The following is a 17,113-nucleotide window of genomic DNA, read 5'->3' on the forward strand; positions in this document are numbered from 1 at the left end:
CTCTCTCCCCTCTCTTCCCATCATGCCGTCTCTTCCCCTCCTCCTCTCCCTCTTCGCCTCCCTCTCCTCGTCTCCCCCTCTTCCTCTCTTTGCCCTTGCTCTCTCTCTCCCCCTCTTCCTCTCTTCACCCTTGCTCTCTCTCTCCCCCTCTTCGCCCTTGCTCTCTCTCTCCCTCTCTTCCCATCATGCCGTCTTTCCCCTCCTCCTCTCCCTCTTCCCTTCCCCCTCCTTTCCCCCCTCTTCCTCTCTCTTTGTCCCTCTCTCCCCCTCTTCCTCTCTTCGCCCTTGCTCTCTCTACCAAATCTAGCTCTATTTGCCTAATTGCTTCACTCCACAACAACGTCACGTCAACCTTTTAGTCTCCCGCTAGCGTTAGCAACAGGTTTGATTGACAGGGGCCACATAAAATGACTTGGCGGGCCGCATTTGGCACCCGGGCCTTGAGTTTGACACATGTGTTTTAGATGAATATTGTGAAGTAAAATGTGCAAATTAAAACGTAATAATTCACAGATGTCAGAGATTAGAACTACAGAGCAGACACGAGCAAAATAAGGCAGATTTAAACGTAAAAATCACGTTCGAGCGCCTTCGAGATCTCAGCCTGAGCCACCGGCGCATTATCGAGGTGCTCAAAATGTTAATGTTCTAGTTCAGAGGTGGAGACTCGATCTAAAATGGAGTTAAAATCAAGTTAGCGCGGTGTCGGATTGCCTGTCAAAACCCCTCTACATCACTGTACCTCTACAAATACTTCTATTACCAAAGAAGTAGGACGAAATAATAAAACACCGCGACGTTCCTTAAACTCGAGGATAAACTCACCATTGTCTGTGGCCAAAAACGTGGCTTCATAAATGTTATTCTTCACGTAGCTGGATTCGCGGTCCAGGATGGCCGTGGTCACGATCTGCCCGTTGGTCCGGTTGATTGACAGCCAGTTGGCCGGGTCGTTGAGCTTGGAATACCTGGAAGAGACGAGACGACAACAAATCAATAACGCAGATACAGCCACCTCTGTGCAGTCCAGGGATGGGACGATAAACAAGAAAATCGTTTACGGTGATAAAAAACGGGTTGGCCATAATCATTACTGGGACATTTTATATAATCGTGAGACTCGCCGACGAAGATAATCGACCTTGTGCCGCCAGAATGTGCAGAAAAAAGCTACTTATCCACAGGGGAGTCGACGAGAAGGACGAAGTGGTCTTCTTAGGGGGCCCCGAATTAGAGCTTCTTTCTATTAATTTGTATTATAAGGGGCCCCACGGGAGACTTCATGACCGTGGCGCCCAAATTTCTGTTGACGGTCCTGCTTATCTGTAATATTCTTCGCTAAATCGTAGTTTTTTTCACTGATAACAAAGTACAATTATATAAAAGTTGTTGAAACATGGAGCTTATTCTTCACATTAAAATTATAAATACAGTGGTCCCTCGCTAAATCCGCGGTCTCTCTGTTTGGCGGATATTTTTAGTGCAGTTTTCCCTGTTTTTTTACATCGTATGAACGTGCATTGTGTCGTGCGTCCTGATTGGATGAAACGTTCTGCACCGACAAAGACGCCTACGAAGGTTTGAACTTCTAATCTTCGTGATTTTTATTTTGTGTAAATAAAGATCACTCGCTAATCAACTGTTGTGTTGATGTAAAAGAAGTAATTTAAAAACAAAATGGCTTCCTGGAAAATCGGTGTTACTAAAGTGAGAGGCTGACGTGAAAGAATTCTTAAACATTTTGTATTTTGTAATTTGAAGGTTGGTTTGGGATGTTGCTCTGACAGTTCACGTGCGTTTTGACAAAGAAGGAGCCGTACCCGAGCACGTGAATTTAAATTATTAAAGGTGTGACTCTGAAGTGCTGTACGTTTGCGATTTGTTTTCTCCCCGACAAAACCCACAATGTCGATGAAACGTTCTGCACCGACAAAGACGCCTACGAAGGTTTGAACTTTGAGAGAGTTTAAACGAGAGAGAAATGTGAGAAAATGTTAACGCCTGTGTGAGAAAAGTGTATAAAGTGTGTGGTGAATAACGTTCTGCACCGACAAAAGCATCTGCGGTCGCACTTAAAAGGTCGAGGAACATGCTAACCGTCGCAGGAAAAGTTGGACTTCTGGACACGCTGAAGAAAGGTAGAAGTTCCGCGGCTGTAGGGGGCGCCATTACGGAATAAATGAATCTTCGGTTTGTTACATAAAGAAGGAGGAAAATAATGTGATTTCATTCTATAAAACTGTACTTATTTAAAAAAAAAACTATGAAGGTTTGAACTTTAAGAGACTTTAAACGAGAGAGAAATGTGAGAAAATGTTAACGCCTGTGTGAGAAAAGTGTATAAAGTGTGTGGTGAGGGGTTTTACAGCCAAAAACATAGAGAATAATGTAAAAAATAAAGCTGATACTTCACGGATTTCGTTTATTGTGGGTTATTTTTTGAACGTGACTCCCGCGATAAACGAGGGACCGGTGCACTCGTATATCCAGAACATTTTTAAACTGTCAGCAACTTTAATCGTTACCGTGATATTATCGTCAATCGCAAATATTTTAACCGTGATAATCGCAACACAACATTTCAACATCGTCCCAGGCCTGGTAAAGTTTTTTTTTTTACTTTATATTGCGCTTTTTGACCTTTTAAGTTCACACATTCATACAAAACTGGTTAAGCGTCTTTCCCGAGAATAGACCAACCGTTTTCATTTGTGAAAGCGGCAATACACCAACCTTCGAGCCAGTGCGCAAACGCTCTACCAGCTGAGCCACTGTCGCAACAATGTCGTTTAGCGCGTCTGCACAGGCCCACACACGCAGACTCGCACACCGTTCAGAGCGGACCACAGCGGCCTGACCTTCACGCTCTTTAATTCTTCACTGACTCCTTGTGCCGAGCCTCCAGCCTCCAGTCAATTTCACCTCATTTTTCACTCCTGTGTACGAGCCGTTCAACTCTATTACTGCTGTTGTTAAGCACCGCCCCCGCCGCCGCCGCCTGTGTGTGCGCCTCATGCAAAAAGTCCACAAAGAGCCCGGGCCTATGTCTGAACCGCAGACGGGGCGAGTGTGACGTCACCCGCGGCGTTCGGCTTCAGTCAAATGAAGCTCGTCGAGGCCAGAGCGGTTGTGGCGGCGAATTTGGAGACGAGTTTCGTATTTGGAATTTGGACTGTGAGTATCATAGCAACCAGAGAGCCAATCAGGAGCGAGGATGTTGAAGGTAACGCTGCTTCTTGCCCGCACCGCTGGTTTAAAAGGAAGTGGACGCTTAGCAACGCTGTCAATCAAACCTGTTGCTAACGGTAGAGGGAGCGACCTCAGGGAAAGAAGGACCTGATTTGTCTGTTGTTAATGTTCATATCTTGATTTACAGACACAATAGTTTCTCTCTGTTTCTCTCTCTACGTTTCTCTCTCTCTGTTTCTCTCTCTGTTTCTCTCTCTGTTTCACTATCTCTCACTATCTCTCTCTGTTTCTCTCTCTCTCACTCTTTCTGTCTCTCTATTTCTATCTCTCCCTCTCTCTCTCTCTGTTTCTCTCTGTCTCACTATCTCTCTCTCTCTCTGTTTCTCTCTCTGTATTTCTCTGTTTCGCTCTCTCTGTCTCACTATCTCCCCCTCTCTCTGTTTCTCTCTCTCCGTTTCTATTTCTATTTCTCTCTCTGTGTCTCACTATCTCCCCCCTTCTCTCTCTGTATCTCTCTCCCTGTTTCTATCTCTGTCTCTCTCTCTCTTTCTGTCTCTCTATTTCTCTCTCTCTGTCTCCCTCTGTTTCTCTTTCTAATTCTCTTTCTGTTTCCCTCTCTCTGTCTCACTATCTCTCTCTCTGTTTCTCTCTCTGTCTTTCTGTTTCTCTCTCTATCTCACTATCTCTCTGTTTCTCTCTCTGTTTCTCTATCTCACTATCTCTCTGTTTCTCTTTTTGTTTCTCTCTCTGTGTTTCTCTCTCTGTTTCTCTCTCTATCTCACTATCTCTCTATTTCTCTCTCTCTGTCTCTCTCTCTACACAACAGTGAAATAAAAACCCCAGGATCATGTAGAGGGTTAATACGAACATTTAAGACCAAAATGACGAGTCAAAGGAGCAGGTACAGAGAGAGGAGACAGTTTTTCAATAAAAAGTGAATTGGAGCCAGAGTCGATAGAACTGGAAGCGCGCACATGATCACTTCTTATTTGGAACGTGGCGGCTAGCAGGTTAGCTACATCAATATATATACAGTGGTCCCTCGTTTATCGCGGGGGTCACCTTCTAAAAATAACCCACAATAAATGAAATCCGCAAAGTATCATCTTTATTTTTTACATTATTCTCTCTGTTTTTGTCTGTAAAACCCCTCACCACACACTTTATACACTTTTCTCACACAGGCGTTAACATTTTCTCACATTTCTCTCTCGTTTAAACTCTCTCAAAGTTCAAACCTTCGTAGGCGTCTTTGTCGGTGCAGAACGTTTCATCGACGTTGTGGGTTTTGTCTGGGAGAAAACAAATTGCAAACGTACAGCACTTCAGAGTCACACTGAGATCCAACGTTTATGTAAATTTGTCTGAACACATTCTGTACTGGACAGGAGACACGGCACGGAGGAGACTGATGGACAATGGTCTACAGTCCAACAGCCAATCAGGACGCACGACACAATGGTCTACAGTCCAACAGCCAATCAGGACGCACGACACAATGGTCTACAGTCCAACAGCCAATCAGGACGCAGGACACAATGCACGATCATACGATGTAAAAAAGCATGTAAAATTGGACCAAAAAAATCTGCGAAAAAGAAAAGCGAGACTGCAAAAGGTGAACCGCGTCATAGTGAGGGACAACTGTAAATAAAAATGTGACCGTTTACACATTCACTAAACCTGGAGTCGTAAAAGTACTAAACTAGATCACACAATCCTGCCGCTTCCCTTCTCTCGCTCTTCCCTCTCCTCCTTCCCTCCCTCCGTGACGCTCCCCCCTTCACCCTTTCATCCCCCCTCCCACTGGGCCGGACCCTCTGTAGTCCCTCTGCCGATTTCACACCTCCGCCGTTAGCCACCGCGGGTTTGGCTAGCTCGAGTGAAGACTGCTAGTGTGGGAATGTCATCCGTGTGATCCCTCTCCCTGCCTCGGATCACGCCCCGCGGCCTGCTGGGAAAAGCCCTCCTCCGTCTCTGCTGGAGGGAGATTATTCCGTGTGTTCGCCGCCCCGCTTCCCTCAAACCGAAGCCCCTAACAGGTTCGCGACGGATTCGGAGAACGCCAAAATCCTCTGTGCGCGCGTTTAATTGAACCACGATAAAAAAGCGTGGGCGTACGGCTGAGGGTGTTAGCGCGGTAATTCAATAAATATAACAGCGAGGTCAAAGGTCAAATCCATTTCAATTTGGAACGATTTAAAAGCGGCGTGTGCACCGGAAACGTGGCCCCGCGGTTTGAACTGAAATTGCGTAAATGAAAATGGAAACCCCAGAGGTCAGCTGTCCATAGGCGGAATTACAGCCGGAATATCAAACGCTGCAGTCGGGAGAGGCCGTGTTTTCCGGTGTGTTTTGTGAAATCAGAAAAACACACTTGGATTTTTTTGTTTTTTTTAATGATATTAACTGAGTTTTGACGTCGTGGAAATGAAAAGATGAAGGAAACGTGGATAATACGCGTCATTTTGAGATACACATTGTTCAAATATACAGCGTGACTCGTTTAAATCGGACGTTTTCCGGAAAATTGACTTTTCATGGAGCCTCTGACGTTGATTTTTGAGAGATTCATGTTTGAGTTTAATCTTTAAACGCTTATTTTCAAGACGCCATTTTGCCGATCTACCACCGTTTCACCTCCGCTGTGACGTCCGGCTAAAAAGTCTGAGGTTTTATTTTTAACACGTTCATAATTTAAATAAATGTACAAATAAAAACAGATAGAAAAAAAAGATTCAGAATCGACTCAGTTGTTTCTACTGAACAAAATTTACACTTTTTACTCTTTGAATACATTTTTAAACAGATACTATTACGTGTAGATTTTTTTCTCACAATACTTTTACTTTTACTTGAGTTTTTTTTCTTTTTTTTCTCCAGTATCTGTATTTTTACTGGTCAGCTCCTATTGGGTTTTCAAACGTGGAACTCAGCGGATTCGTTTCATTTTTTAAGTCGTTTTAGATGAATCTTGTGATATAAAATGTGCAAATTATAACAAAATGATCCACAAGTGACAGAGATTAGATCATAACTCTAGAGAGACAAGCGCAAAAGGGCTGATTTAAATTATTTCATTAACCAGAAGAAGAAAATAAACTTAATTAACTGTAAAATATCGTATTACACAGTGTCCAGGTCCGGGCGCTGTATCTGTTCCATTGCGGGGTCGATGCAGTGCCTTAGGACGTCTTTTGCATTAATACACTTCTCCTGGTTTATTTCTATTCTGGAAGCGTAGACGTTTGCTCTGCTTTCTTGGATGAGAAGATAGAGACAGTAAAGGGGGGACCATAATAATACAAAAGTGAGAGGAGCTCGAGATACAATCAGAGCGAAAAAGAAGGTAAGAAATGAGCCGTAAGCGCTTGAAGAAAGAGTTACCTTCACTGTGGATCAGATAAACTTTCAATCTCGGTGATGATCCCGTGTTCCCTTCGCTCTGTCCCTGCGGAGTGTCCCTACCTCCGAGCGCAGGCCCCTTCACGTTTGACACGCTCTTTCTATGTCCCCGAGCACAACAAGCAATAAATAAATGTACAAATCATAGACTGCGTACAGTTTTCAGTGCAATTTGTTCTGTGTTTGTTGTGTCCTGCGTCCTGATTGGCTGTTGGACTGTAGACCGTTGTGTCCTGCGTCCTGATTGGCTGTTGGACTGTAGACCGTTGTGTCGTGCGTCCTGATTGGCTGTTGGACTGTAGACCATTGTGTTGTGCGTCCTGATTGGCTGTTGGACTGTAGACCGTTGTGTCCTGCGTCCTGATTGGCTGTTGGACTGTAGACCGTTGTGTCCTGCGTCCTGATTGGCTGTTGGACTGTAGACCATTGTGTTCTGCGTCCTGATTGGCTGTTGGACTGTAGACCATTGTGTTCTGCGTCCTGATTGGCTGTTGGACTGTAGACCATTGTGTTGTGCGTCCTGATTGGCTGTTGGACTGTAGACCATTGTGTCCTGCGTACTGATTGGCTGTTGGACTGTAGACCATTGTGTCCTGCGTCCTGATTGGCTGTTGGACTGTAGACCGTTGTGTCCTGCGTCCTGATTGGCGGTTGGACTGTAGACCGTTGTGTCCTGCGTCCTGATTGGCTGTTGGACTGTAGACCGTTGTGTCCTGCGTCCTGATTGGCTGTTGGACTGTAGACCGTTGTGTTGTGCGTCCTGATTGGCTGTTGGACTGTAGACCGTTGTGTCGTGCGTCCTGATTGGCTGTTGGACTGTAGACCGTTGTGTCGTGCGTCCTGATTGGCTGTTGGACCGTAGACCGTTGTGTCCTGCGTCCTGATTGGCTGTTGGACCGTAGACCGTTGTGTCCTGCGTCCTGATTGGCTGTTGGACTGTAGACCGTTGTCCATCAGTCTCCTCCGTGCCGTGTCTCCAGTAAAATTCACATAAACGTTGGATCTCAGTGTGACTCTGAAGTGCTGTACGTTTGCGATTTGTTTTCTCCACCGACAAAACCCACAATGTCGATGAAACGTTCTGCACCGACAAATTCACCAGGTTTTTAAAAATTTGTACCGAAATGATGACGCGACGCTGCCGAATCGTACGAGTGTCACCGATTAAGAAAATAAAACTGGAGAAGGAAGCGCGGACGACACAGTGGAGGTGAAAACGCCGGGATTGATCGACAAAATGGCGTCTTGAAAATAGTTACTCAAACATGAATCACTCCAAAAACGACTTCGAGAGAGTCAACGAGAAGAAACGACTAAAACATGGTTAAAAACTTTGAAAAATCTATTGTGCAGAACAGGTTTAATGATTTAAGGCCGTACTGTGGAACATTCCAGGCAAAACGATAACATCTCTCCGGGGACAAGCAGGTGGCAAAACCCTGACCAGCAAAACACTTTTATTAATATTTGGAGAGTTTAATCCAGTTAGAACCGGAGAAGATCGAACTATTTGGAAATTTACATGTAACCTGGCAAACGAACGACCTCATTTTGACGTTTAAAGTTGACAAAAGTGACTCTACTGAGGTTTAATCCACGTTATAATGATGTAAAGTCTCCAAAAACAGACCTGGAGTTGTGTTTTGTTTCATTCACACACGTTTGAGTCACTTTATTATTAGTCTGTAACATCTCCAAAGCTCAAAACGCTCCGTCCCACCTTGTGATGTCATCAAGTGGTAGATTTCAAGTTAACAGTTCCTTGTTTTTACCTTTAGTTTTAGCAAAAAAACCCCGGCAATTCCAGAAGCGGAAGTCATCCAAACGATTCTTAAAGTGAAGCCGTGTGGAGTTTAAAAACACAGCGGATTACCACACGATGACATCACAAGGTGGAACAGAGCGTTTTCAGTCTGCGAGACGAACTCAGAAGTCAAAATCTGCAGTGTTTGCGCGTTAAACATGTGCGAACGAAACAAAAACGCAACCCCAGGTCCGTTTGTGACGAGTAAAAACATTAGAACAGATCAGAAAATAGCGTAATAATAATAATAATGAGTCGCTGACACGTTATTTTCACCGTTTTAGTCCCAAACGTCATGTAAACTACGACTGTAATTGCCCTTAACAAAGCCTCCCTCTTGTCCGAACCCTCTCCCGGCGCCGGAGTCCAACAGACAGCAGCAGAACGGCGTCTAAATGTAAATCAGACGCGTAAAAACTGAGGCCACCTTTCCTTTCCCGTGGTGCTTTGCGCGATATCGCTCCAGTCCGACCGCGTGGCTCTGATGATAACATACAAACGCACACTCCCCCGGCCCCGCTCCTCCGTCCAGCCGCTACTTTAATTAAGTCTCCTAAACACTTCTCCTCCAGCGCTGTAATAAAACTCGGAGCACGTCATGTTCTGAGAGAATGGGTTTAGTGGTCGTCCCGGACAAAAGACCCTCAGACGGGCTCAGGGCTCAGGGGGGAAACTTCAGGAAGTGACAAAAAGACGCGTCGTTTCACATGCAACCGCCGCTCTGGTGCTTTAATGACAGGGCTAAGTAACAATTAAGGATGTGCTGATCTGATATTCGGTTTAGACGATATTCTTGCGGGAAATACTGTAAAAAACTGACATAAAACGATAGACCAGGCAGACCCAACATCTGGCCCGCGGGCAAATTGCGGCCCGTGTACAAATTTCCACGGGCCCGCAGCCTCTGGAATAGAAATAATTATGTATGGCCCGTTTCACTGTTGATCAATGTAAAATACACATGTTATATTTCACCAGAAGCCGAAAATGTCTCACGCAAACATGTTGAACCAAACAAACTTTAGCAAATGTTCAAATTTCTTTAAACCTGTCTTTATTTAGTCGGCAATACAAGTCAACGAGAGCGCGACATTCGGAGCACGGCCCGGATCTGCTGCCATCTTCTGGTGAAATATAACATAATTATTTTTATTCCAGAGGCTGCGGGGCCCGGGGAAATTTGTACACGGGCCGCAATTTGCCCCCGGGCCGGACTTTGGGTGAGACTGAATCAGACGAATGAAAAAAAAAGGTCCAAAATAAACATGAAATGGCAAAAGTTAGCAAAGAAATGAAAGATTTATGATGAAGAAAATGAGTTTAATCATTTGTGACGCTTAAAGGACAAAAACACGATTCACTCCCTTAAAGGAAAAAGATGTTGAGTTGTCCTGGGCCAACGCTCACATTATACTCACATTTTTATATAAATTTCCCAATGTAAAGTGAATCAAAGCCAGAGTCGATGCAGCCGGAAGCGCATCCACGATCACTTCCTGTTTGGAACGTGGCGGCTAGCAGGTTAGCGATGTCCATTTATATAAACAGTCTACGAATACGATTATTTGCTGGTCGTAGTTGGCCAAGAAAGTCTCAAAATGAACTTGAACTTTGAACTTTCATTTCCACAAAGCTGTTCTGTCGTTACTTGAGAGAAAAGTCACAGCTACATCGCACGTTTGGATCAGTTTGTCTCATTATATTTTTCGTTTAAAGGAAATAAATGCTGTTTTCAGTCGCTGCTCTGGTATCGGTCGATATCGGGATCGGCAGATACTTAAAGAGAACGATATTACGATATTTTCTGATCCGTGTTCTAATGTTTCCTCGTCACAAAACAGACTTGGAGTTGTGTTTTGTTTCATTCACACACGTTTAACGCACAAACCCTGCAGAGTTTCGCATTATAACCTGATTTAAAGCTCAAAAGAGTCAGTTTTGCGTAATATAGTACCTTTAAAAGTACTCAAGTACCTCAGTTACTTGTATCTGTATCAGCTGTTTCCAATTACTTTTTGCAGCTGCATGTTGGTCTAATGATACAGACCCTTTATCCACGTTTGGCGCTGGCTCAAATCATTCTTTAGCTCGTCTCTGTCTGGCTTATCCGCCGTTTTAATAACAGACGTGAGCTCTCTCAGTGTTTTTCTGTGCTGCTCCCGACCATCCACAAATGGCCGAATTCCCTCTCTCCATCCTCATTACCAACTTTTTAACAAAGCTCTCTGCCAATTTCCCCTTCTCTTGGAGACGGATTTGTTTACCCAGATGCTACCCGAGCATTAAAACTCCCCTAAACACTTAAGTTGGTAGAAATGTTCCACCACACCTCCTGCACCTTATTGCCAATGCTTTCCGGAGGGCTGGCTCGTTTGGGAGCTGGTGGGAGCGTGTGGGAGAGGGTGGGAGCTGGTGGGAGCGTGTGGGAGAGGGTGGGAGAGGGTGGGAGCTGGTAAGAGCTGATAGAGGCTGGTCGGAGTTGGAGGGAGCTGGTAGGAGCTGGTAGGAGCTGGTTGGAGCTGGAGGAAGCGTGTGGAAGCTGGTGGAAGCTGGTTGGAGCTGGTGGAAGCTGGTCGGAGCTGGTGGGAACTGGTTGGAGCTGCTGGGAGCTGGTAGGAGCTGGTCGGAGGATGTGGGAGCTGGTCAGAGCAGGTCAGAGCAGGTCAGAGCAGGTCAGAGCTGGTCGGAGCTAGTAGGAGCTGGTAGGAGCTTGTCGGAGCTTGTCAGAGCTGGTGGGAGCTTGTCAGAGCTGATTGGAGCTGGTAGGAGCTGGTTGGAGCTGGTCGGAGCTGGTTGGAGCTGGTCGGAGCTGGTCGGAGCTGGTCAGAGCTGGTTGGAGCTGGTTGGAGCTGGTCAGAGCTGGTTGGAGCTGATTGGAGCTGGTAGGAGCTTGTCAGAGCTGGTCAGAGCTGGTCAGAGCTAGTAGGAGCTGGTAGGAGCTTGTCGGAGCTTGTCAGAGCTGGTGGGAGCTTGTCGGAGCTGATTGGAGCTGGTAGGAGCTGGTTGGAGCTGGTTGGAGCTGGTAGGAGCTTGTCAGAGCTTGTCAGAGCTGGTCGGAGCTGGTCAGAGCTGGTCGGAGCTGGTAGGAGCTTGTCAGAGCTGGTAGGAGCTTGTCGGAGCTGGTGGGAGCTGCTGGAAGTGCACGTACAGCTGGCTGTATGATGAGGCCTGGCAGGTTAGTGATCTTAGCAGCACCGGGGAGAGTTCTGACATTTATTTTTCAAGCCCCCGACCCTGAGGATGAAAAATGCATGGCTCCAGCGTGAGGCCGGACGCCGGCTCCAGCTTGACGCCGGGCGCTGGGGTAATCAGTTATTCCAGAGACTCCAGTCCGCAGATCTGACCTCTGTGGTTGGAGTCTGACAGGTGAAGCATGATGTCTCAGACGGCCTTTCGGAATACTCACAAGAGCCTTTTTCCCACATACAAGGTCGTATCTCTCCTCCTCTCCTTTTCCTCTTTCCTCTTCCTCTCCTTTTCCTACATCTCTGCTCCTGGGACCCCTGTTGTTCAGTCTCCACATGCTGCTTTTAGACCAGTTAATACGCAACAATAATGTGTCCTACCACAACTAAACTCAGACAAGACTCAAGTCGTCGTCTTTGTCCCACAGAAACAGAGAAAGTGTCAGTCACCTCCAGTCTCTGTCTCTAAAACCTTCAAATCAGGACAGAAATCTAGAGGTAATAATGGACTCAGACTTGAACTTTAACAGACACATCAAATCAGTAACATCTGCAGCTTTTTACATCTAAAAACATGTCAAAGGTCAAAGGTAAACTGTCCAAACCAGACTCAGACTTATCCTGCGTTTGTGTCCAGTAGATTAGACGACTGTAACGTCCTGATCACTGGACTCTACAAACGAGCCACAGAACAGAACATCCAGAACATCCAGAACATCCAGAACATCCAGAACATCCAGAACATCCAGAACATCCAGAACATCCAGAACACTGCTGCTCGGGTCAGGACTAGAACCAGGAAGTACTTCACACATGTGTCCTGTGGCTCCTGTGGCTCCTGTGGCTCCTGTGGCTCAGAGACTTTAAAGCAGCTCAGTGTGAACAAGTCTCTCCATGGACCAGCACCAAAGAACATCTCCCACATGAGGAGGACTAAACCAGGACTAAACCAGGACTGAACCAGGACTAAACCAGGACTGAACCAGGACTAAACCAGGACTAAACCAGGACTAAAGCAGGACTAAACCAGGACTAAACCAGGACTGAACCAGGACTAAACCAGGACTAAACCAGGACTAAACCAGGACTGAACCAGGACTAAACCAGGACTAAACCAAGGCTAAACATGGGGAATCAGTACAAATACACTTGCCTTGCCTCCTCCTTTCCTCCTTCTCTTTTCCTCCTCTCCTCTCCTCCCTCTTTCTCCTCTCCTCCCTCTTCTCTCCTCTCTCCTCCTCCTCCTCCTCCTCCTCCTCCTCCTCCTCCTCCTCCTCCTCCTCCTCCTCTCTCAGGCCCTTGTCGTCCTGCTCCTCTTTGATTAGCACCTGTCGTTGGAGACCTTGACCCCACAGACCTGCTCTCCATCTGGAGCTGTGGTCCCTTCACTCCCACAAGTCAACACACACACACACACACGCAGACACACACACACACACACACCCGCACCCCCACACACCCCCACACACCCCCACGCACACACACACACACACACACACACACACAGAGGGTCTATTCACTTTAATATGAATCACCGTCATGTCGATTTAAAGCTGCGGTAAAGTTCACAGCAAAAAACAAACACACAGACGTAAAAACAAGAGGAAAAATGTGAAAACCTGAAGGACCTGATTTTCAAACCGTGAGGAGTCGAGTCTGAATGTGACTCGCTCCAGGTCTCAAACCGTCGTTCACCTTCACACTGCACCTTTTTCACACACAGCTTTAAAGACAGAGGGGGAGGAGTAAAGAAGGAGGAGTGCAGCAGGAGGAGTGGAGAAGGAGGACCAGCCCCTGGACGACCAATCAGCTCAGAGCAAAGAGCCAGACTCATGACTCACACGGCTCTTTACGGCTCTCTGCACTAAAAGGTTTTCTAATTAGATGTAAACAGCATGTCCTCCCTCTGTGCTCCTTCCTCTCCTCCTATAACTTTCCACTCCTCCTCTCCTCCCTCCTTTCTCTCTCCAGTCCTCACTCTTCTTCCCTTATAACTCTCCTCTCCTTCCTCTCTTCCCTCACCTCCTCCTCCTCTCTCCCTTCTCTCTCCTCTCCTTCTCCTTTCCTCACTGTCCTCTCTCTCTGCCTCTTCTCTCCTCTCTCTCCTCCCTCTTCTTCCCTCTCTCCCTCCTCCTCCTCTCCCTCCTCTTTCTCCTCCTCCTCTTTCCAGATAAAAGCTTTTGTCATTATCTGTCCAGAGTCTGTAGAGTCTGATGTTTAATGTTTTGCTTTTACTATGAACTTTCTGTGGATGGAAAGTGATTGTGTTGTTGAGCTGCACAAACACACACACACACACACACACACACCCCCACACACACACACACACCCCCACACACACACACACCCCCACACACACACACACCCCAACACACACACAGTTTACAGACATGTTACTCTTATTGTACATAATAAGACAGTGTGTTTCATTAGAGTCTATTTTTAGTTTATTTTTTAACTTTATTTTTTAATTATTTTAAGCTATTTATCTATTATCTTGTTTTATTCCATGTTTCCATTTTCCTGCTGTTCTTGGACTGTGCGGTGCAACACTGGAATTTCCCCACTGTGGGACTAATAAAAGCAGATCCCCAAAAGGAAATGTTTTATTTGTGACATAAACGTGTGAGACTAAAGGAGAATCAATGCTCCACATGTGATAACAATAAAAAAAAAAATAATAATAATAAATATAAATAAATAAATAAAAAAAAAAATAATAAAAAAAAAATAATAATAATAATAATAATAATAATAATATGAGATAGCTTATGATTCACCTTGTACGAGTTGAAAGTAAAATATACATTTGTGTGGTCGCCTCTCCATAGATCTGGCTTGCAACTTGGTCTGGGGCTGATGTGGGCTGTGTCTCCATGGAGATACATGAGTTTAATGGTGTAATGTACAAGAGGAGGAGCGAGGGAGGAGGAGAGAGGGAGAGGAGAGAGGGAGAGGAAAAGAAAAGGAGGAGGAAGGGGGAGAAGAGGAGAGAGGATGGACAAGAGGAGGAGACTGAGGAGGAGAGAGGAGGAGAGAGGTAGGACAAGAGAGGGGGGAGGAGAGAGGGAGAGGAGAGAGAGGAGAGGAAAAGAAGAGAAGGGGGAGAGGACAAGGAGACAGAGAGGAAAAAAGGAGGAGAGGAGAGAGGGAAGAGGAGAAGAAGGAGGAGAGGGGAATTACAAGAGAGGGGGGAGAAAAGAATGAGGAGGAGAGGAAAGCAATAAGATCTCCTGTGTGTGTGTGTGTGTGTGTGTGCCCCCACCCACGCCTGATCAGAAAAGTTACATAGTGCAACTTTAATAAGAAACAAAACCCTCATGTTTCAATCAGAAATAAAACGTCCACTTTCCAGATGATTACACAGAATTACGCATATAAACATATACGTGTGTTTACATCGTGTGTTTACGTCGTGTGTTTTTGTCGTGTGTTTACGTCGCGTGTTTACGTCCCGTGTTTACGTCGTGGCGTCTCACCTGATGATCTGCTGCATCTGAAGTCGGTCCGGGTCGGTGGCGGAGAACGTCTCGAGCCTGGTGCCGGCCGGGACGCCCTCGTCAAAGCGGATGTGTTTGGGGTTCGTGGGGAAGTACGGCGGCTCGTTCACGTCCTGGACCGAAATAGTGACCCCCGCTGTCGACTGGAGGGACGACTGGATCCCGCTCGCCAAGTGCGCCTGGTTGGAAACGACGACCGTCAGCATGAAGGCGCGGTTCAGCTCGAAGTCCACCGGCTGAAACGAGGAAACGAGAGAGAGACGGTGAAAAGACGACACCGGAATGAACGAATTAAACTTAAAGCGTCGCCATGGAAACGGAGAAAAAACACACAAAAGAACAAGACGATGATGATTGATGGATGGATGGATAGACAGATAGAGAGATGGATGGATGGATGGATGGATAGATAGATTGATGGATAGATAGATAGATAGATAGATAGATAGATAGATAGATGAGTTGTCATGGAAACGGATCGATAGACGGATGGATAGATGGATGGATGGATAGATGGATGGATGGATAGATAGATAGATGGATGGATAGATAAATGGATGGATGGATAAATAGACAATAGACAGATATATAAATAGACAGATAGATGGATAGATGGACAAATGGATGGATGGATAGACGGATGGACAGATAGACAGATAGGTAGATAATGATGGATGGGTAGATATGAGTTGTCATGGAAACGGATAGATAGATACATAGATAGATAGATGGATGGATAGATGGATGGATGATTCTCCATGGAAACAGGGAAAAAAAACACACACAAAAAACAAGATAAGACAGTTCCTTCAGTTTTACAGCTGAGGAACGTCAGATGTGTTTGTATTTTTAGAAGCTTTATTATGGAACTTTTCTGGGGCAGGATCAGCCTCCTGCTCCTCTCCATGGAGATCATATTGTGTTGCCTGAAAAGTTCCAAAGTTTTGTCTTAAACACATCACCGGGGAAACACGCAGCAGGTCGAGTTACAGGTCAGGTTTGTTTTGAGGATTTTTTTGAGCAAATTAACTGTCCCATAATTAAATAAATGGCAGATACGTTTAATGCCGCACTGTGGAACATTATGACACGACCGGGACAAGTTACAGGTCAAATCTTCTGAGCAATAAATGGTAGATAAGTCGGTTAAACGCCATAGTGAGGAGCACTGGGCGAAAAAAGCAATGACATCTCCATGGAGACGAGCCATTCACTCATTCATACACCAGTGCACACAGACACGGGGGCGAGGGGGGAAGTGTCTTGCCCAAGGACACAACAACAGGAGGAGGAGGAGGAGGAGGAGGAGGAGGAGGTGATGCTGCTGCGCTCAGACCCAACGAGGAGACGCAAGAAAGAACCGAGAACAAAACAAACACAGACTTTAGAAAAACAACCACATGAAACAGAGGAAACATGGACAAGGCCTCTCCTCGTCCTCTTTCCCCCCTCTCTTGTCCTCCCTCTCTCCTCCTCCTTTCTTGTCCTTCCTCTATCCTCTCCTCCTCCGTCTCTTCATTCCTCGCCTCTCCTCCCCCCAGTCCTCCTCCCTTTCCTCACCTCTCTCCTCTTCCCCCTTCCTCATCCTTCCTCTCTCCTCCTCCCTCTCTTCTCTTCGTCTCCTCCCTCTTTTCCTCTCCTTCTTCCTCTCCTCCCTCTTGTCCTCCCTCTTCTGTCCTCGTCCTTCTTCTTGTTCCTCTTCTCTCCCCTCTTCCTCCCTCTCTCTTTCATCCTTCTTCTTCTCCCCTCCTCCTCATCTCTCTCTCCTCCTCCTCATTCTCCCCATCTCTCTCTCCTCCTCCTCTCCCCCCTCTCTTGTCTTTCCTCTATCCTCTCCTCCTCCCTCTTTCTCGTCCTTCCTCTCTCCTCCTCTCTCTCTTCTCTTCGTCTCCTCCCTCTTTTCTTCTCCTTCTTTCCTCTCCTCCCTCTTGTCCTCCCTCTCCCCTCCTCCCTCTTCTGTCCTCGTCCTTCTTCTTGTTCCTCTCCTCTCTTCCTCCCTCTCTCTTTCATCCTTCTTCTTCTCCCCTCCT

General features: G+C 46.2%; 1 protein-coding gene across 2 annotated transcripts in view; it reads right to left on the reverse strand.

The window, feature by feature from the left end:
* Nucleotides 1-17,113, reverse strand: part of LOC117373074 (cadherin-4-like) — a 535,276-nt gene that overhangs the window by 24,790 nt on the left and 493,373 nt on the right. For both annotated transcript variants that reach the window (XM_055223000.1, XM_055223001.1), the window contains 2 exons: nt 15,063-15,319; nt 826-968 (listed from right to left, as the gene is read on the reverse strand). In XM_055223000.1, the coding sequence (XP_055078975.1) occupies nt 826-968; nt 15,063-15,319 (400 nt within the window). The remainder of the gene's footprint in view (nt 1-825; nt 969-15,062; nt 15,320-17,113) is intronic.

The sequence above is a fragment of the Periophthalmus magnuspinnatus genome, chromosome 7 (assembly GCF_009829125.3).
Source record: "Periophthalmus magnuspinnatus isolate fPerMag1 chromosome 7, fPerMag1.2.pri, whole genome shotgun sequence".
Lineage (NCBI taxonomy): Eukaryota > Metazoa > Chordata > Actinopteri > Gobiiformes > Gobiidae > Periophthalmus > Periophthalmus magnuspinnatus.